General features: G+C 53.9%; 1 protein-coding gene across 2 annotated transcripts; it reads right to left on the reverse strand.

Moving 5' to 3' along the window:
- Window positions 1-4,345: 4,345 nt before the first annotated feature.
- Window positions 4,346-18,280, reverse strand: ARMC6 (armadillo repeat containing 6). 2 transcript variants are annotated; one of them, XM_068536677.1, is made up of 8 exons: window positions 18,151-18,280; window positions 14,112-14,281; window positions 12,854-12,936; window positions 9,458-10,031; window positions 7,581-7,726; window positions 6,783-6,914; window positions 6,271-6,408; window positions 4,346-5,121 (listed from the first exon to the last, which is right to left on the reverse strand). In XM_068536677.1, exons 2-8 carry the CDS (start codon window positions 14,236-14,238, stop codon window positions 4,909-4,911), a joined length of 1,413 nt encoding a protein of 470 aa, XP_068392778.1. In that variant the 5' UTR covers window positions 14,239-14,281; window positions 18,151-18,280; the 3' UTR covers window positions 4,346-4,908. The 2 variants fall into 2 exon arrangements, with proteins under 2 accessions (XP_068392778.1, XP_068392777.1); XM_068536676.1 differs by having other exon boundaries at window positions 18,047-18,280.
- Between the last annotated feature and the right edge of the window lie 17 nt (window positions 18,281-18,297).

The following is an 18,297-nucleotide window of genomic DNA, read 5'->3' on the forward strand; positions in this document are numbered from 1 at the left end:
CACTGGCCCCATTTTACAGAAATCAGAGCACAGAGAGGTCAAGTTCCTTGCCCCTGGCACACTGCAGGTCAGCAGGCCCAAAGTAGCCTGCTTTTTGGAAAAGGGGTAAGGCAGTGTCAGAGCACAGCCACTGGGGCCCTGAGTGACTAGGGTTTGAATACTTGTCCAGCCACTGACTGCATAACCTTGAGCAAGGCACTTGTGAACCTTAGTTTCCTCATGGGACAATGATTCCTACACCTTCATCTTTCCTCTCTGGGGCTTCTCCCCTGGGAGAATTTATATTCCAGCCCTCACCTTGACCTTCTGGTGAAAGCCTTTGACCCACTGCAGGTCACATCTGGCCTGTGAGCCCCAGCTTTTCTGTGAGGTGCGGGGTCATGGGATTCTTTGCAGATAGGGAGGCAGCTGCTGTCCAGTGCTAGGCTGTGTCATTGGCACCTCCCCCAAGCCCACCCTGTTCTGTGACTCACCAAGTGCTAGGGCAGAGAGGATTACATATGTTCCCAGATACTGGCTCTTATTTCCTCTAGGTGTGGGCTGGGGTTGGTGGAGATCAAGTTCAGAACCAGGGAATCCTGAGAGGGAGCAAGGCTGAGCTAGACCCTAATAATGGCTCACATTTCAGGGCTGTGCAAGCCCCCTGCTAAGTGCGTAATCTATAACTTCTCAAAGGGCCCCTGTGAGGAAACAATGGGGGGCTCACAAGTGGGATTAACTAGCCTGGGGCTACCATCTGCCTCCTGATATTCCCAGGATATTCCCACCTGAGCCTCCTCTCAAATATCTCCCAACTTGGTTGGCTTCCCTGCAACTTCCAGGCCCTAGTCTCCATTCTGCCTTCTGGAGAAGAGGAGCTGAGTGCTGAACACCTACTGCGTGTCAGGTCTTTGCTGAGCCAGGCACTTCTCAAACACCATCTCATGACCTGACTTCCAGATAGGGGTGATGGTGCCCACTTTGCAGATGGGAAAACTGAGCTTCGTGCAACCGCTGTTTCTTGCTGGAAGGGCCTGGGACTGGGTTTGAATCCCTGCTCTTCCTGACTTGCTGGCGACAGGACCTTCAGCAAGTGACTCAAACTCCCTGCCTCAGTTTCTCCAAGTAGCTCCCAGGGTTGATGGGAGCATTAGCGAAATGAATGGAAGCAAACCACAAACGTGTTGGTCTACAGCAAGTGCTTGCTGAGTGTTGGTTGGATAAACTGTTCTTTTCGGGGCCTCTGTTTCCCTCTCTGTAAATAGCACTTGATGGAATGTAGACACAGACCAACTATGGGCGTGGTTTGCCACCCAAAGAGGGAGATATTTATACTGGAGGAGTCCCCACCTGCAGCACCCACCTGCCAGGTCCTGTGAGGGAGGCAGTAAGCTCCTGGAAGGTCTCACAGTACCCCCAGGGACAGTGCCAACTGAGGCAAGTGTCAGGCAGTGGTCCAGCACTGGGCTGCCTCTCCTGATGGTGCCAGTGGCGCTGGCTGGGCTCTGGCTTCTGTTCACTCATCAGCAAGCTGGTGCTGGCCAACCTCCCTGCCACCTCCCAACAATGGCAGGCAGTGCCTCTTGGCATCAGCAACTGACACCCCCACCATGGGCACCTCGGCTGTACCTGGTGAGGGTGCCCAGGGGATTCCAGCTTTTCCCTGTCTGCCTGGCTTCCCCTGGGCAGAACACTGACTCTCTGCGCCGCCAGTTCCCGCTACTTCTCAGGAATCCCAGGAATCATCTGACACGATGGCCGTGAGCCAGGCCTGGGCACGGTGACAGGGTTTAATCAACCGAGGCTAGAGAGCCATTTGCCCAAGGTCATGTTAGCAACGCTGGCAACAGAGGAGGGGCATGGAGGCAGGCCGAGCCAGGTTCTCATCCCATCTTGGCCCCTTGAATGCCGACGAGTCTGTTTCTCATCTGGAAAATGGGGTTCACAGGCCCTGCCTCTCAAATGTGTTCACAGTGAAAAAGCAACAGTGTTCCTTTCCCAGGACGCTGGGCCCTTCCCTGGCTGGAGGGACACATCCTTAACAGAGACGACAGTCAAGACTAACTGATTCAAAGGCAGCCTCACTCAGCCTCCCAGAGGCTCAGAGAGGTCAGGCCCCTCCTCGAAAAGCACACAACAGTAGAGGCAGAACTGAATGTGCTGACCCCTTTCTTGTAGCGGTTTCCCCCTTAGCCCATGTTTCCGTGTCAAAAACAAGGACAGTATGGCAAGCGCTCCTTAAAACAGTGCTCTGTGCCAGGCATCCCCTGAACCAGGCCTTGCTGTGGCCCTGTGCAGTGACACACTTAGCTCATTTCCAGGTGAGGAGGCAGAGGCTCACCTGAGGTGGCAGAGGAGGGACTGGAACACAGGCCTGGCGGACCTCAGTGAAATGTGGGGTCTTCAGCTGGAGGCGGGGCCTCACCCAGCCTGGGGATGTCCAAACAGGCCCTGACCCACACCCGCTGGAGACACCCTCAGGCAAGGTGGGGAGGACTGATAAGCAGGAGCCACCCCTCCTGGAAGAAGCCTGCAGCTGTAGGAAGGCTGGTTGGAAGCCCAGGGGAGGGGACTGGGGCTGCAGGGGCAGAGGCCTTCCCTCCAACCACCCTGCGTACCTATTAATTTACTCAGGTGTACATTCAAACACATTTATGGGAAACTGGAGCAGAGCGGGGACCCAGGAGCCTGCCCATATGGAGCTCATGGGCGGGGGGGAGGGGCAGACAAAGGAGAAAAGCCCACAAGTGAGGTGACCTTAGATGGGGTCAGAGATCAAGGACACAGCACAAGTGGTGATTGGCGGGGGGGGAGGGGGGGCGGGTGGTGGTGCCAGGGCAGGGGAACAATAGGGAATCTCTGAGAAGGCAATGTGTGATCTGGAACCTGGTGCCAGGAAGGAGCTGGCCACAGGTAGGGCTGGGGAAGGATGCTCCATGCAGCGATCAACATGTGCAAAGGCCCTGAGGCGGGGAGGCTGGAGTGACTGGAACTGTGATTAAAGGGGAGCATGGGGAAGATGTGGGTGGGAGGCGGGTAGGGCCTGGAGGACAGTTTGGTTTTATGGGGAGGGCAATGGGGAGCCACAGGCAGGTTGAGAGCAGAGCTGAGGCAGGAATTACACGGCTGGCACCTCAGACTTCCCCAGAAATGGACTAGTAGCTCCCACCTCCCCCCCCAAGAGACAGATGAAGAAACATGATGCTCACGGGGCCCAAGGACTGCTCCAAGGTCACATGGGTGGCCAACCTAGAAGTCAAGTCGGGCAACCTGGAGCAGGTGTGGCTGAGTCCCCAGTGAGGGAGGTCAGGGCCGGGTGACTGGGTCAGAGGTTTTCATCAGCCCCACTGAGCTGGCAGGGCCCCACCCATCCAGGGGTGGAGGAGGTTTGGACACCACAGGAAGGTGGGACCAGGGTGATGCTCCCCCCATAGCTATTTGCATGGGCCAACTTCCATAGAAACCAGAAGCCTTCTGGGCAAGGGCCTGAGCTGATGTCAAGGACTGAACTCAAGACATTCTTCAGCCTAGAGGAGGTGAATGACCTGTAGTGGGGTGGGGACTCCGAGAGGTGAGAAGGGCTCCTAATGTGTGAGCTGGAGGTGTCAGGCATGGCGCCTGGAGCCCACCAGGGGGCCTGAGGCTGCCCTGACCCTGACTGGGCCACGCGGGATGCACGAGCTGCCAGGTGACCACAACATGACCCCAAGGGTGAATGCAGAGAAGGACAGCTGGGGTCTGCCAGGCACCGCTGCCTGGCGACTCCTCCAAGACACTTGGGGAGGATGGGCACTGGGGGCAGCAACAGTGATGCCCACTTTACAGATGGGGAAACTGAGGCTCAGAGAGGGAAGCCAGGCTGCCGAAGCCAGCCAGTGAGTGAGGACCTCAACGCGGCCAGGTGGGAGAGTGCAGGACGGTCTCCTGGGGTGACTCGGGTGCTAAAGCTAGACGGTCAGGTGTCTCCCATGTGCCCAGCTCTGCTCCAACACCCTTTGGAGGGGGCTCTATCCCCTCCCCTCTCCCTGCTTTACGGAGGAGCAAATCAAGGCTCAGAGAGGTTAGGTCACCAGCTCAAGGCCACAGAGCTGGGTGGGGGCTAGACACTGAGCGCTCCAGCCCCCGAAAGTCAATGCACATTGAGGAACAGCAACCTTGGCACCCTTGGATCCCAAGTCTGACAATGACCCCAGCAGCCCACCCCTCTGAGGGTGACAGTGAATCATACATCCCAGGCTGCTCTCAAAACCCCTTCACTTTCCTCAGTGAACCCATGACCTCCCCAAACATGCACCCCTCTCCCCTGTTCTTTGAGGCCACTGCTGTGGCTCCCATGCCACGTGGTGCTACGGAAGAGACCCTTCCATTGATCAACCAACAGTCCTTTATTACCAGGCATCACTGGCTGGCCTGGGACACCTGGAAACAAACGAGCCTTGGTCCCTGCCCTCTGTTCAGCACAGCAAGGCATCTGTGATCCATTTTACAGGTGAGAGAAGCAGTAGCAGGGATGAGAACGGACTTGTAGGAACAGAAGTGGGATCCCTGCCCTGCTTTGAGATTGGCCAGTATGGTTTCCAGGTTTCAGACAGACCTTTGGCCCTAAGCAATGCTGAGGGGGCGCTTCTACTAGGAAAGGGCAGTGGGGTTGGGTGGCACAGGACAGATGAAGCCGAGGCTGTCAGCCGGTGAGCGGAACAGCATGCGGGGAGGCCGGGACCCAGGGGCTGCTTTCTGCTGTGTAGGTACCTCAGGAATGCTCCCTTCCCACCCCCTGGCCAATGCTTGGTACCCATCAGAAAACACTTCCTGTTAATGGGGGAGGAATCTGGAGGCAGAGTAGCAGGACATGATTCCTGCCCCCACCCTCTCCCCAGCTGTTCCTGAGTCACATGACTCACCCAGTCACAGCTCACACTGAGCCTGGGCTCATGGTGCCAGGTTACCCTTCTGGCCAGTCCACAGCTCTTGGAGCTCGACGTGGCAGCCCAGGTCCCTCAGGGCGGCCTTGGCCACGTCCTCACAGTCGTGATGGGTGGCACGGGCCCGCGAGATGAGTGCCTCAGCCCCCAGGTCCAGGATGGGCTGTGAGAAGGTCTGGCTTCGGGCCACCAGGTTTCGGATCAGCATGCAGGCCTGTTTCTAGAAGGGAGAGCAGAAGGCGAGTGGCTGTGAGCCAGCAGGTGGGAGCCGGGGGTGGGGTCCACTCTGACCTCGGAGTCCTCATCATAAGACAACATGGCTGCAGCCAACATTCAGCAGGTGCCTACGCTATGACTCATCAGGCTAGATTCATGCCTCCACTTCATCCTCCTGGCAGCCCTGGAGGCAGGGCTAATCACCCCAGCTCCCAGGTGAGGAGACTAAAGCTCAGGGTAGCCAAGTGCTTGGCAGGTGGGGCTGGTCCCTCAGGTGCGAGACCCAAAGTCTCAGAGCAACATCCCCTGATGCTGGCCGGGCAGCAGGGGAGGAGGGCAGGGAAACAGTGGGAAAAGTGGGGTTGTGTACAGGGTCCATCTGTCAATTATACTGTTATTCATTCAGTCGGCATTTGTGCTCCGTGTCTCTGCCGGGGGTGGGTGCTGAGAAGCACCCCAACATGGCATCCACCACCAGTGGGAGAGCAGGTGAGAAGCAGGTGAGGTGTGAGGGCCCGCCCGGCCGGGGTGGTCAGGAGTGGACAAGGTGATGGGCCAGCCAAGGGCACAGCATCCTGGAGGAGGGAGCAAAGGTCCCCAGTGGGACCAAGCCTGGTGTGTCTCAGGACCAACAAGGAGGCCCCTGTGCTGGGAGGGTATGAAAGGTGGGAGGCAGGGAGCGCCCTGGGGGCTGCTGCAGGGAGGAATGTGGGTTTCTGGCAGGGCTGCGCATCGCCCTGCCTACACTTCACCTCTGCTGCCTCCCCAGCAAGGCGTGGACAGTGGCCCCACATGCAAAACACAAAGCAGCAGCCTAAGGTGGGGCAGGGAACCTTTCCCAAATCCCAGCAGATCCCCAGCTGCTGGTCCCCACAGCTCCTCCTCCTCCTCAGATCCCTCTAAAGAGACTGTTAGGAAAGGAAAAGAGCAAATGCAAGAAGAGCAAAGAAGACAGCAGCGGGCAGAATTCAGCACATTTCTGGAGGATGGGAAGTAGATGCAGGACATCAGGGGCTGAGAAGGAAGGAGACCCTGGAGCCTTGGGTCATGATGGGGATGGGACAGGGACAAAGAGGACCTGCACCCTCCCCCTCCCACCCCCGGCAACGTGCACGCCAGGCTCCCGTCCCCTCCTCCTGTCCCCCACGCCTACCTGCACGCCAGCCTCCTGCGGGTGTGCCTTCATGGCCTGCAGTGCAGCCAGGGCCCCGCCGCCCTCCACGATGATCCGGCTGTTCTCTGGCTTGCGCAGTGCCAGGACACACAGGGCCGCGCAGCTCTGCTCACACACCTGCGGGGTGGGTCACGGGGATGGCTGAGAGGAGGCAGACAGACCCCCACTGTCACCAGCTCCCCAGGTGAGTGCCCTGAAACCTCACCTGGACAGACCGCTGTCAGTCCACGTGTGTACTGGACCAGAAGTAACAGAAACGACACCAGGTGCATCAAACCAGCTCTTAGGGGTGATGGTCTCACCCCAGACCCCTTGCTCACCCCACCCCGGCCCTCACTCACCCTGCCCCCAGCCTCTTGCTCGCTGACCTCACCCTAGGCCTGGCCCTGCTTCGGGAGATGGGAAAGACCGTCATGTAGATACAGATACTGATCTGGGAGTCCAGCCATGCAGCCCCACCTCGTGTGTCCCCCCTGCCCTGGGGTGGGTACCTGGGGACTGGCCAGGTGCCGGGTCATGGCGAACACAATGGACTCTGTCCCGCCGGCGCGGACAATGGCATCCTTCACATCATCATTGCCTGCGATAGCCCTCAGGGCGCTCAGCACTTGCTTCACAAGGTCCTGAAGAGAGGGCAATGCACGGGTCACACCCAGCCACACCCCTCTCCTGAGAGGCACCCAGGCATTAACTGCTTGGCTGTGTCTCGAGGGAGGGTCTGGGGCTGTTTCAGTGTCTGCTGTCTGAACACAGGTGGGGCCACCCCGGGGCATGCAGCTGGCATGGAAGAGCAGGGTTATTCATCACTTGCTGTATAGAGAAGGCAGGGGAGGCTCGGGGAAGTGGACCCTGTGGTTCAGGCCACCTGCATCCAGGCGAGGCGTCTGGATGACTTCAACACCCCCCCATCCCCCCGCCAAAACACACAGAGAGGCATGTGGCTGGCTCAGGCCAGCGAGCAGAGTGGCCTCACTGAAGCATCACACACCTGAGCTGGGGTCTGGACCAGCCCCCCCACCACTAAAGGACAGTGAGAGAGAGTGGGTGGGTTTGTTTTCCCCCTAAATTTGAGGTCCTTCTCATGGGTCATGAGAAGTGAAAACTGATCTTTGGATCTGGGCTCAGCAGACAGGGCCAGTGTGTTCTGACTCAAGCCTGGCTGGCTGATCAGGGCCTAGAGGGACAAAGTTCACTGGGAGGCCCGGAGCCTTCCCCAGGTGTCGAGAGAAATGACAGAGTGAAACTCAGGCGAGGGGACTTCACACCCTAAGACAGCTCTGGACGCCCACCTGGTGGTCACTGCAGTCGGCCAGCAGGGCCACCAGGACGCTGAGGCCCCCGAGGTCGACGACCTCCTGGCAGAACTCGTTGCGGACAGCCAGGCGGGACAGGGTGCTGCAGAGATCACTCAGGATGCTGGGGTTGTCGGGGAACGCTGCAGACGGAGGAGGAGGAACCGCTGGGGTGAGGAGAGAGAAAACCAGCCCAGGCTCCGAGCCAGTAGTCCTGGGAGGAATCCCAAATCCCGCTCCACCAGCGAAGCCTGGTCCCTCTGCCTGGCCGGGTGGCCGCCTGTACCAGGAGGGCCCCAGGGACCACAAGGTGCGGGGGTGGGGGCGGGGTGCTGCCTGGGCCTGCAGTGCCCCCTGCTGGCTTCGGGGGAAGACACAGGACTGTACCTTCCCCTCCACTGTGCCCCAGATAAATTCCAGACCAACTGATGATCTCGGCTAAAAAAAGAAAACCGTAATAGTGCTATAATAAGACATCGGAGACTATTTTTATGATCTTGGGTAGGGAACGACCTTTCTAACTGCAACAGGACACCTAGAAGCTGCAGAGGGACATATGGATAGAGTTGACCTGAGCAAAATTAAACACAGATGCTGAAGACAAAGCTCAGAGGCACCAGGGAGGAGAGGCATGACTGAGAATGATGGCGGGAGGAGAGTTAGGGAGTTAGCAGGGGGGCACGGAGAGCCATAATGACACAGAGCTCAGTGATGGTCGTTTATAGGACCCCCTGGCCAGGCCACAGTCCCCAGTGACTCCATGAATACTAATCCGGGTGTGCCGTGGAGGCGTTCTCTAGATGTGGTACATCCACGACCAGCTGACTTCAAGTAAAGGAAATAACCCTCGACAGTCTGGGTGGGCCTCATCTAATCAGCCAAAGACCTTAAGAGGGAAACTGAGGTCTCCCTGAAGAGGAAGAAGCTTGCCGGCAGAGTACAGTGTTGGTTCCTGCCCAAGCCTCCGGCCTGCTTCACAGATTTCAGATTCAAAAGCCCCATGACCACATGAACCAATACCTTGCAATAAATCTCTCTCTCTCTCTATATATATACACGTATATATGTATACATATATATACAAAAATACACACACCCTACTGGTGCTGTCTCTGTGGTAGCACTCTCACTGATAGGAGCTCCTGTAAATAAACAAGGAAGATGCAAAGCACCCCTCGGAAAAGCAGCCCAACTTTGCAGCTGGTTTTCACCCTCTCTGGAGATGTGGAGGGGAGATTGAGGCAGGCCCTACTCCCCCACAGACAGGGCCAGAGTCGCACACACAGGCCTGGCGAGAGAGCCAGAGCCACAGGGCAGGCTGGAAAGGGGAACTCATTCTTCTAGCACCTTCTGTGCACCAGACCCCAGTCAGGCCTTTTCCAGTGGGTGCAGTGGACAGAGGTCAGGGGCTTTGGTGCCCAAACGTCAGTGTTGTGACCTCCCTTGGCTGCCTCATCAGGGTCACCCCAGAGTCAGGCACATGGACATGCACAAGAATGGGTGGCCAAGTATGAACCAAAGTGTAAACCTCTGCCTGGGAGCGGCCACAGTGAGTGCCAGCAACACTCCCCCATCTTCAGGAAACAGCACCCTTATTTTTCCCTTTGAGGAGCCCTCTTTTCCACTCTCAGTCTGTGTTGCTGGACAGAGCCAAGCCCCCTCCCCAAATGGTTCTAGAGATGAGCATGGGATGTGGTCTGGGCCAATGAGCGCTGGCTTGGAACTCTCCTGGAGCAACTAGGAGTAAAGACACTGTTATGCTAGGGCTGCCATGCAGGTGGGACCAAGCTGACAAATACAAGTGGTGCCCAGAGCCAGCCAGACCTGAAGCAGCCCTAAACCCTGACTCTCACTCTTACCACACCTGCTCCTACCTTTGGCGGCCTCAATGAGCACCTTCAAGCCTCCATTCTCCTGCACGATCATCTTGGCATGGTCATGGGCACGGCCGAAGGGCACACGAATGTCATCGTCAAAGGTCATGATGCGTAGGGCCCAGCAGGCCTCCCTGACCACGTCGGCACAGCAGCTGTGCCGGGCAATGGCGCCGGTCAGCAGGGGTAGCACGCCGGCCTTCACCAGGCTCTGCCGGTTCTGCTCGTGCTTCAGGCAGGCGTGGCGCACACAGCGGATCCCCGAGCAGGTCACGTTGGCCGAGTCAGCATTCTGGGCCAGTGTGGCCACCAGGAGCTGCAGGCCCTGCGTGTCCAAGAGGTCGGGCTGGCCATCAGTCAGGGCTGACAGGGCATTGAGGGCCTGGAGCAGGAGACCCTGGTCACCTGCTGTGGCCAACTTCCAGGTGGCGAGGAGGATGGGGTAGGCCCCCTTCTCGGCTGCCAAGAAGCGGCAGGCCTTTTGCTGCTTGCACTGCTCGCAAAAGCGGGCGAGGTGTGCTGACACCTCCTGGGGGTGAGAGCGGGCCATGGACTCCTGCAGGTCATCCAGGGCCTAAGGGACATGGGAGAAACCTCAGTGTCAGCTCAGTCCAAAGACGGTCACAGCGACAGTGCTGCACCCCTGTGGGATTCCCTCGTGTGGGATCTGGGCCTTGGTGGAAGTTCTGTGGGGCTAGTTCCAGCTGTGGCAGCTTCCACACCTGTGCTTTTATTTATTTATTTTTTTAATATTTATTTGGCTGTGCTGGGTCTTAGTTGCGGCATGCAGGATCTTATAGTTGCAGCATGTGGGATCTTTAGTTGCGGCATGCGAACTCTTAGTTGTGGCATGTGAGATCTAGTTCCCTGACCAGGGATTGAACCCGGGCCCCCCTGCATTGGGAGCATGGAGTCTTAGCCCCTGGACCACCAGGGAAGTCCCCACTGAGCTTGAGAGGCCATGGAGGGGGGGAGGGAGGGAGGGAGAGGGAGAGAGGAAGAGAGAGGCCCTGCCATCTCAGTGTCCCTGACAAGGAGTCACACACACGAGTACAGACATTAAACATTCTAGCTCTAGCTGCCATTGCATGAGAGGCTCCCAAGTGAGACCAGCAGAAGAACCATCCAGCTGAGATCAGTCAACCCAGCAAAATCATCAAAAACAATAAAATGGCTATTGTTTTGGGTTGTTTGTTGTTGTTGGTTTTTGGCCGTGCCATGTGGCTTGCAGAATCCTAGTTCCCCGACCAGGGATCAAACCTGGGCCCACAGAAGTGAAAGCACGGAGTCCTAACCACTGGACTGCCAGGGAATTCCCCTTGGGTTGTTCGTTACGCAGTCATAACTAACTGACATACCCACCAATGGCTAGCTCTCTAAGGAAGGTGAAAGCCACCTTTACCAGTCCTGCCCATATCATATACCTCCTGTTCATCTCTCTCATTCACTCCACAAATATTTACTGAGCACCTGCCAAATGAAACCATGCTGTACACACGGTTGGTTTACCCATGTTCAACTCTAAGCCCTTGGAGAAAAAGCTTATAATGAGAGAAGACAATTTCAATAGGGCACACAAGTCTAGTGGCCACTCAATGCCCTGACCTGAGGACCTGTCTCAGCTTGAGCCCAAGATGAACCCATGCCCCTGGAGCTTATGACATCATTTGCATCCAGCCCTGGAGAGGGTGGGTCTACAGATACCATCAGCCCAAAGTGCTTTGATTTGGCCTTGACTGCCATGAAAGTCAAGAATGCCTGTCAGCCAACCCTCGCTGAGCTCTCATTTGTGGACTTAACTAAACATATGTTATGATGAAACAGAATATTAAGAAATAGGTTAATTGGCCCAACACTGTAAATCAACTCTACTTCAATAAAAAAGAAAATTTTTTAAAAGGTGAAAGAAATAGGTTAAAACCTATTTGTGTGTGTGACTTGAATAGACATTTCTTCAGAGAAGATACACAAATGGCCACTAAGCACATGAAAAGATGTTCAACATCAAATCAAAACCACAATGAGACACCATCACGCCCATTCAGGTGGCTACTATGAAAAGAAAAACAAACAGAAAATAACAAGTGTTGGTGAGGGTGTGGAGAAACTGGAACCCTGTGCACTATTGGTGGGAATATAAAATGGTGCAGCTGCTGTGGAAAGCAGTATGGTGGTTCCTCAAAAAATTAAACCAAGAGATCCAGCAATTCCACTTCTGGGTATATACCTAAAAGAATTGAAAGCAGGGTCTCAAAGAGATATCTGTACACCCATATTCACAGCAGCATTATTTATAGCAGTCAAAAGGCAGAAACAACACAAGTGTCCATCAATGGACAAATGGATAAACAAAATGTGGTACAGTCATACAATGGAATATTATTCAACCATACAAAGGAATATTATTCAGCCACAAATACTACAACATGGATGAACCTTGAGGACATCATGCTAAGTGAAATAAGCCAGTTCCAAAAGGACAGATACTGTATGATTTCCCTTAGGTTCACATCCATGGCTGTCTCCCCCTCCTCCTCCCTTTTTTTTGGGGGGGGGGGGTCCATGCTGTGTGGCTTGTGGGATCATTTCTTCTCTTTGGATCTCAATTTTCCCATCCTTTAAATGGGGATGATAACCCTACCCTCAGAGGTGTCTTTGGGTGAATAACTGAAACGGCATAAGGAAAGCACCTGGCACAGAACTGAGTCCACAGCCGGTTCTCAATAAAAACTAGAACCTTCTGCTGTTTTACCAACAGTTTACATCCATCCAGTTTGATGGATGACCTTAAATAAAGGACTTAACCTCTGTGAGCTGTACTTTCCTTGTTTGGGTCACTGCAGAGCAAGGGCAGGTTCTGGGCCTCCGTTTCCCCATCAGAAAGCCAGAGATGACACCACCTACCTTGCAGGCCAGTTAGAGTGCTAAGGGGATGGGTTGTAATGTGCCAGTAAAGAGTCGGTGCTCAGTAAGTGACAGCCTTACTGTGATTGCATTTTCTTTTCCTGGGATTCCTGTCCAATTTTCTGAGCAAATTCAGTGGTTGGGAGGCCGGAGAGAGGCTCCTCCCGGGGGCCCTGAACCCCAAGACAAACATGAATGCTGTCCGCCCCTTACGTCTGGAGTGCTATCCACTCCCTGTCCACTCTGGCAGCTCCAATCCCAGAATGTGGCATGTGGGTGGGTGGGCAGATCACAGTGGCCCCTGAGAGGCCCTTTGACATGGACTCAAGGAGCCCTGGTTGCACACTCAGGCTTGTCTGTGCTTGCTGAGTAGGCTCTGACCTTCTGAATCTGTGTCTGCCATCTGGGAACCAGGGAAAGGGTGCCCCCGACAGAGTTATGAGGTGATGCAGGACCATGCGTGTAAGGCCCACGTGGGCTGCCCTCTCCTACCTGCAGGATGTCATGTGTGGGCTCCTGGGGTCCATCCGCAGAGACTTTCGGCGTCATCCTTACAATGTTGCTCAGATCAACCCCTGCAGGGGATGGGGAAGTCAGGAAACAAGTGACAGCCATCATCCCCATGGGCCTGCTGGAGTCACACCTCACGTCCCTTCAGCTGGGACCACCCTACTCTGGAGGCCTTCAGGGATCTGCCCAGCTCCCCACCCCACTCCCTCCCTGCCTGGGCAGGGCCCAGCAGCCACACCCACACGGGGGTGTGGGGTTGGGGGGGGGTCTTTGCACCTTTGCCTTGTCTTTGCCCTGTCCAGCCAATGGGAGCAGAGGAGTAGTGAGGCTACACACCAGCGCCACAGTGAGGGACACACTCTGCCTGGTGGGCTGAGAAGGGAGGGGAACCCATGGCCTTCTCCCTTGGGGCTCCCATTGTTCTTCACCCTGGCTGCATCCCCAGCCTCGTCTGCACCCCCGAAGGAAGCCCCCACTGTGCAGAACCTGTCTAGGGGCCCCACCAGCCCCTGTCCAGTGTCTATACACTACTCTGTGCCCAGGACACCAGCTTCTGACCTCGAACGCTGGATCCCCAGTCTCCCTCGCCCTCTGGCGTCTGACTGGGTTTGGCCAATGGGAAGCCGGACTCAAGATCAGGGGCAGGAGGAGTGGGAGAGTAGGGTGTTCATCCCCAGCTTCCTGCCTCTGCCTCTATCAGATGACCCTCATCCCTTGCCTTGGCCTGTCATGGGAAGGGGGAGGTCCCTGCTGTGGCTAGCAGGGTCTAACCCTGCCCACATTATTGCAAAGAGCTCCCTCTTAACCACTCTCTTCCAAGGCCTGGCTGGAGCAGGCCACCTGTTTCCAGAGGCTGGTGACCAACACCCCTTCTGCCTCCATGAACTCAAGCTGGGGTGCAGGTGGGGCAGGGAGACAGGTGGCCCTGTTTCTCGAGAGGTGGTCAAGAAAAGTCTCTTCAAGGAAGCGACAGTTAAAATGAGACCCACCTTGAAGGACCCAGCCCTGCAGATGTCAGGGTAAGGTCCAGGCAAGCAGAGGGTGGGCTCCAGCAAGGTGGGAGTGGGTGGCCAGCGTGCCTGGGGCAGAGTGTAGACAGAAGATAGTGCCCAGGGCTGTCATGCCAGGAGGGATGTGGTCATGGCAGGATACCACTCCTTTCACATTGAGAGCCGTGGACTGGAGGCGACTCTTGGGCAAAGAGCCAGACCAGCGCTGAGACCGAGCCACACCACCCTACCTTGTGATTCAAACTGCTCCACAGCCTCTTTCACTGCCTCCTCTGGCCCCATCTCAAACTCCTCGATGTTCTCCCGAACGGCTGCATCAAAGGTCTCCTGGGTGATGCGCTTGGAGGCCATCTTCATCTCCTCTGTGCGGGGTCAAGGGCACCCAGTAGCTGCTCCCAAGCTGAGAAGGTGAAAAGTAAGCATCATCAAGGGTCAGAGGGCAAATGAGAACCTGGCTACCATTTAGGGAGCATCTACCAAGGGGCCAGAGCCTATAACCGCCCTGGAAAAATTCTTACAACCCGAGTCACAGGAAAGGGTGATCTCCCAACATCCACAGAATATCTAAAAGTACAGACAAGGGCAGGTAGTTCAGTATATTTTATCTAAAAAATGGGGAATGTTAATATAATGTATGTCCTTATAATAAACAGTAGTAACAGTAAAATAAATATAAAATAATATCTTAATAATATTATGTTGTATGTTGTATGATTATAATATACTATAATATTACAATATAAACAATATTATTCACATATTACTCTATTATATAGTTATGTACTTCAAATGTACTTATCTAATGAAATAATATGTTATGATAGCATACCATTGCACTAATAAAATATAAAATAAAATAATGATATTAAACTTATTTAATTAAATAATAACAATTAGTAATGTTTATTACTGTTACTATTAATATTTATTATTATTACTAAATGATAATAAATAAAAAGAAAAGTAAATCAAAAGCTAATAGAAATAGTTACCTGTAAGAGGAGGTAGAGAAAAGGATGGTGAGAGCAGGAATAGAAGCTGCATTATTCTCTCTTAACGTACCTTGTTTTACAGGTTTGAATTTGGAACTCAACTAAATGCTTTATGTGATTAGGAAAAGAAATACGCCAAAATAACCAAAATAAAAATAAAAGCAATCCCTAAAAATCAAGAGCAAAATGAAAGCCATGAACCCAACAGTATTTCTATGTGGATCAGATCATTTCATGCAACTTTAAAACACAGTGATATGACTGTATATTCTTACTGGGATCTACCCTAAGGATAGAACTGCAAAAGAAAATCTTCAACAGTTTTCAGTAATCATATTATTGGAAACCACATTAGAAATATTATTCAGAAACAATTATAGATGTAGCAAATAAGTAATAATGTTTATATCATTAGGAATGAGCATAAAAGAAAAAAGATTCTAACATAAAATCAAAGAAGTAAAAACTCAGAACTAAATTTGAACTGGAAATATGATATGAACTCATGATGCATTTTCTCTTGAGCAAATAACCAATTTTCTATTAATATGAACCGAAAATGCCTGGAGGAAATGATACCACAGCAGCAATGAGCAGCACCCTGAACACCAACTGTGGTCTCTAAATACCATTTCCCACCAGAGAAGCCAGGGCTCTTGGAGTAAGAGTTGATTCCAGGTCTGGGCAGGAAATGGGCCGGAGAAGCCAGGAGCATCCAGTGAGACCAGAAAGCAAAGACGCTTCTGAAGACCACTGGGGTCATGCCGCGCGGTATGGCCAAGAATTTAAAAAATGAAAAATACATCACTTTTCAAACTTATAGTAAAGTTGCAAGAATAGTACAAGGAGCACTGTATAAGCGGAAGGATCTCCTAGCTTCACCAATTGTTAACATTTTGCCATGTTAACCTCTCTATGTGAGTGAGTGTGTGCCTACGAGTGTGTGACACGTACATCATTTGAGAGTGTGTTCTAGTCATGGGACCCCTTCCTGCTACAGATGTCAGCATGAAGAGGACACTCTCTTATACATTCACGCAAAACTGAAATTTAACACAAGAAATTTAACACTGATACAATGCTATTTTCTACCATACAGTACACGACGGACTTTCTTGATTGTTGTAATATCATCTTTTAAAAGTTTTGTTTTCTTCTGGTCCCGAGTCCATTCCAGAAGCATGCATCATAGAAAGCACAGAAAGTGCGTTAGGGGGACAAAGGCACATGGGGGCACTAGGACCGTGGCATGGGAATGTGCAAATTTGGGCTGTGAGGGAAACAAGCCACTCATGCCCTCACTGCTCTTTGTGGAGGCAGCACGGGATGTGATTATTCCATCTGTGTTTGTGCAGACGCTTGGGCTGGGGGTCGGGGGGAGGACAGGCTCCAGGGCCAGCCAGGGGGGCTCAAATCCCCAGCCCTCCACTTAACCTCACTGTTGGTCAATTCTCATGTGTGACACTGGGACAACCACAGAATCTACCTAGAGGGCTGCAGTGAAAATTCAACCCATCAATTTCTACAAAGCACTTAGAACAGGATTTGGCACAGAGCTCAATAAACATCACCTAGTTGTTCTCTTCCTTTGTTGCTTAAGAGGTAATTCAGCCAGTTTACTGGGGGGGTGGCAGACATAAGGGCATCAAACACCTCATCTCACTCCCTTGCAGATATCCCCCTCTTTATTCTCCAGAAGAACAGGGAGCCTGTTTAGGGATTGCTAAGGATTTCCAAATCAAAGGTGGAGTTAAAGAATAAGGATTTTCTGTTTCAAGATAAAGAATTTCTCACTGGGGAGCCCAGGCTGGTGGTGGTGGGGTGCTCCTGGCCAGCTCTGAGGGGCTGGATGCTGCTGGAGGGACTCTGCTTCTGGCTCTGCCACCAGACGTTGCTTCTTTGACTCTGGCCATGCTTCAGACCCGAGTGGGCCATTGATGAGTGGCCACTTGGTCATAGAAGCACAGTCCTAAAGGGGAATGTCATTGTGCCTACTTTAAGGATGAGGAATCTGAAGCTCAGAGAGGCAGCGAGAGGCCTGGCCATGATCCTATCCTGTCTCATTAACACTTTCCCTCCACCTAGGTCCTCTGCGGAGCTTCCACCAGCCCTTCCAGGCCGCCTCCTCATGGGAGCCTTCCCTAGATACTCAGACAGAGACTGTGTACTCTCGGTACCCGCCCCCCCCCGCCCTCCCCGCCCCAAGAATCTCCCTCTGCTCAGCCCTGAGATCCCTGAGCTGGGGAAGTCAGTGTCTGGCTCTGGAACCACCACTTAGGACAGTCCTTCAGGGTCCCCTGGGTCCAGCACAGGCCTGTGGGGGGCAGGGACAGGGATGAAAGTACAGCTCATGAGAAAGATGGTGCCTGAGAATGGTCATCTGGGAGCCACCTGGGGAACAGCCCAGGCCAGGAGAGGAAACAGCATTACCAACCCCCATGCTGCGTCCAAGGCATGCTGAGGGGAAGGGACTTATCAAGGCTCTCAACTGACAGCCTGCTTCCCTCTCTAAGCCATGGTTCTGCTTCTCAAGAAAATGGTGCCTTGACAAACCGAGGACCCTGAATGATTCATCTTCCTCCACCTGCCACACCCACCCTGGTTCAGGTGGCCTCACCTGCTTCCTCCCTGCCATACCCCGTGCCTCTGTGCTCTACAAGGCAGCCAGAGGGAGACTTGAAAGCACAGAGACCACCTCACTCACCTATTCAAAATCCCGCAGTGGCTTCCCAACCCTCTCAGAACAAAACCCAGTTCCCTTACCAGCACTTTCCCTACCTACACCTTCTCACCTGTGGTTCCCCGCTCCTTTCTCATTCTTCCCAGCTACCCAAGGGATATCCTTCATAACCACTTTGTTTAAAGCAGCCCCGCTCTCCTACCGCATCGCTCTCTTTTAGTATTTTAATACTGTCTCAACATGGAGCAAAATGATTCATCTATTTATTTGCTTTTACTGTCTAGTCTCCTCCCCAATGATATTTAACCTGAATGAGAGCTGGGGCCCGTTTTGTTAAACACCTTCCCCCCCCAATGCCTAGGATGGGGCCGGACATGCAGCAGGCAGTCAGTACATACATAGGAGGTGAAAGAATGAATAAATGAAAAAAAGCGAAGGGCACGGAAGTGGGCGATTTTGTCCCTGGGCGGCATTCGTAACAGTCTTTCATTACCCAAAACGAAGTCCCAGACGGGCGCGCCACAATCACTAGTCCGACCCCGCGGCGTCCACTTTCTGCCTCGCGCGCGAGGGGGCTCGGCGGCCACCGCTCCTCACCCGGTCTTCGCGGCCACGTGGGGAAACGGTGAGGCTCGCGGCTGTCACCGGCTGCGCCGCCTCTGGTCCCTTTCGGCCGCCGTACGTGCGCAGGCGCTTTGGCGCCGCCTCGCCTCGGCCTCCCTCAGCCCTGTGAACCGCTCCCGG

Source organism: Eschrichtius robustus, chromosome 2 (assembly GCF_028021215.1).
Source record: "Eschrichtius robustus isolate mEscRob2 chromosome 2, mEscRob2.pri, whole genome shotgun sequence".
NCBI classification, from domain to species: domain Eukaryota; kingdom Metazoa; phylum Chordata; class Mammalia; order Artiodactyla; family Eschrichtiidae; genus Eschrichtius; species Eschrichtius robustus.

Bases quoted from the DNA above. Each gene is read 5' to 3' on its own strand.
- ARMC6 (XM_068536677.1), bottom strand. From the start codon at position 14,238: ATGAAGATGGCCTCCAAGCGCATCACCCAGGAGACCTTTGATGCAGCC. The intron at 10,032-12,853 runs GTAGGAGAGGGC...CATGTCCCTTAG, and splicing joins CCACACATGACATCCTGCAG to GCCCTGGATGACCTGCAGGA. The intron at 5,122-6,270 runs GTAGGCGTGGGG...TCTCCCTTCTAG, and splicing joins CGCAGGAGGCTGGCGTGCAG to AAACAGGCCTGCATGCTGAT.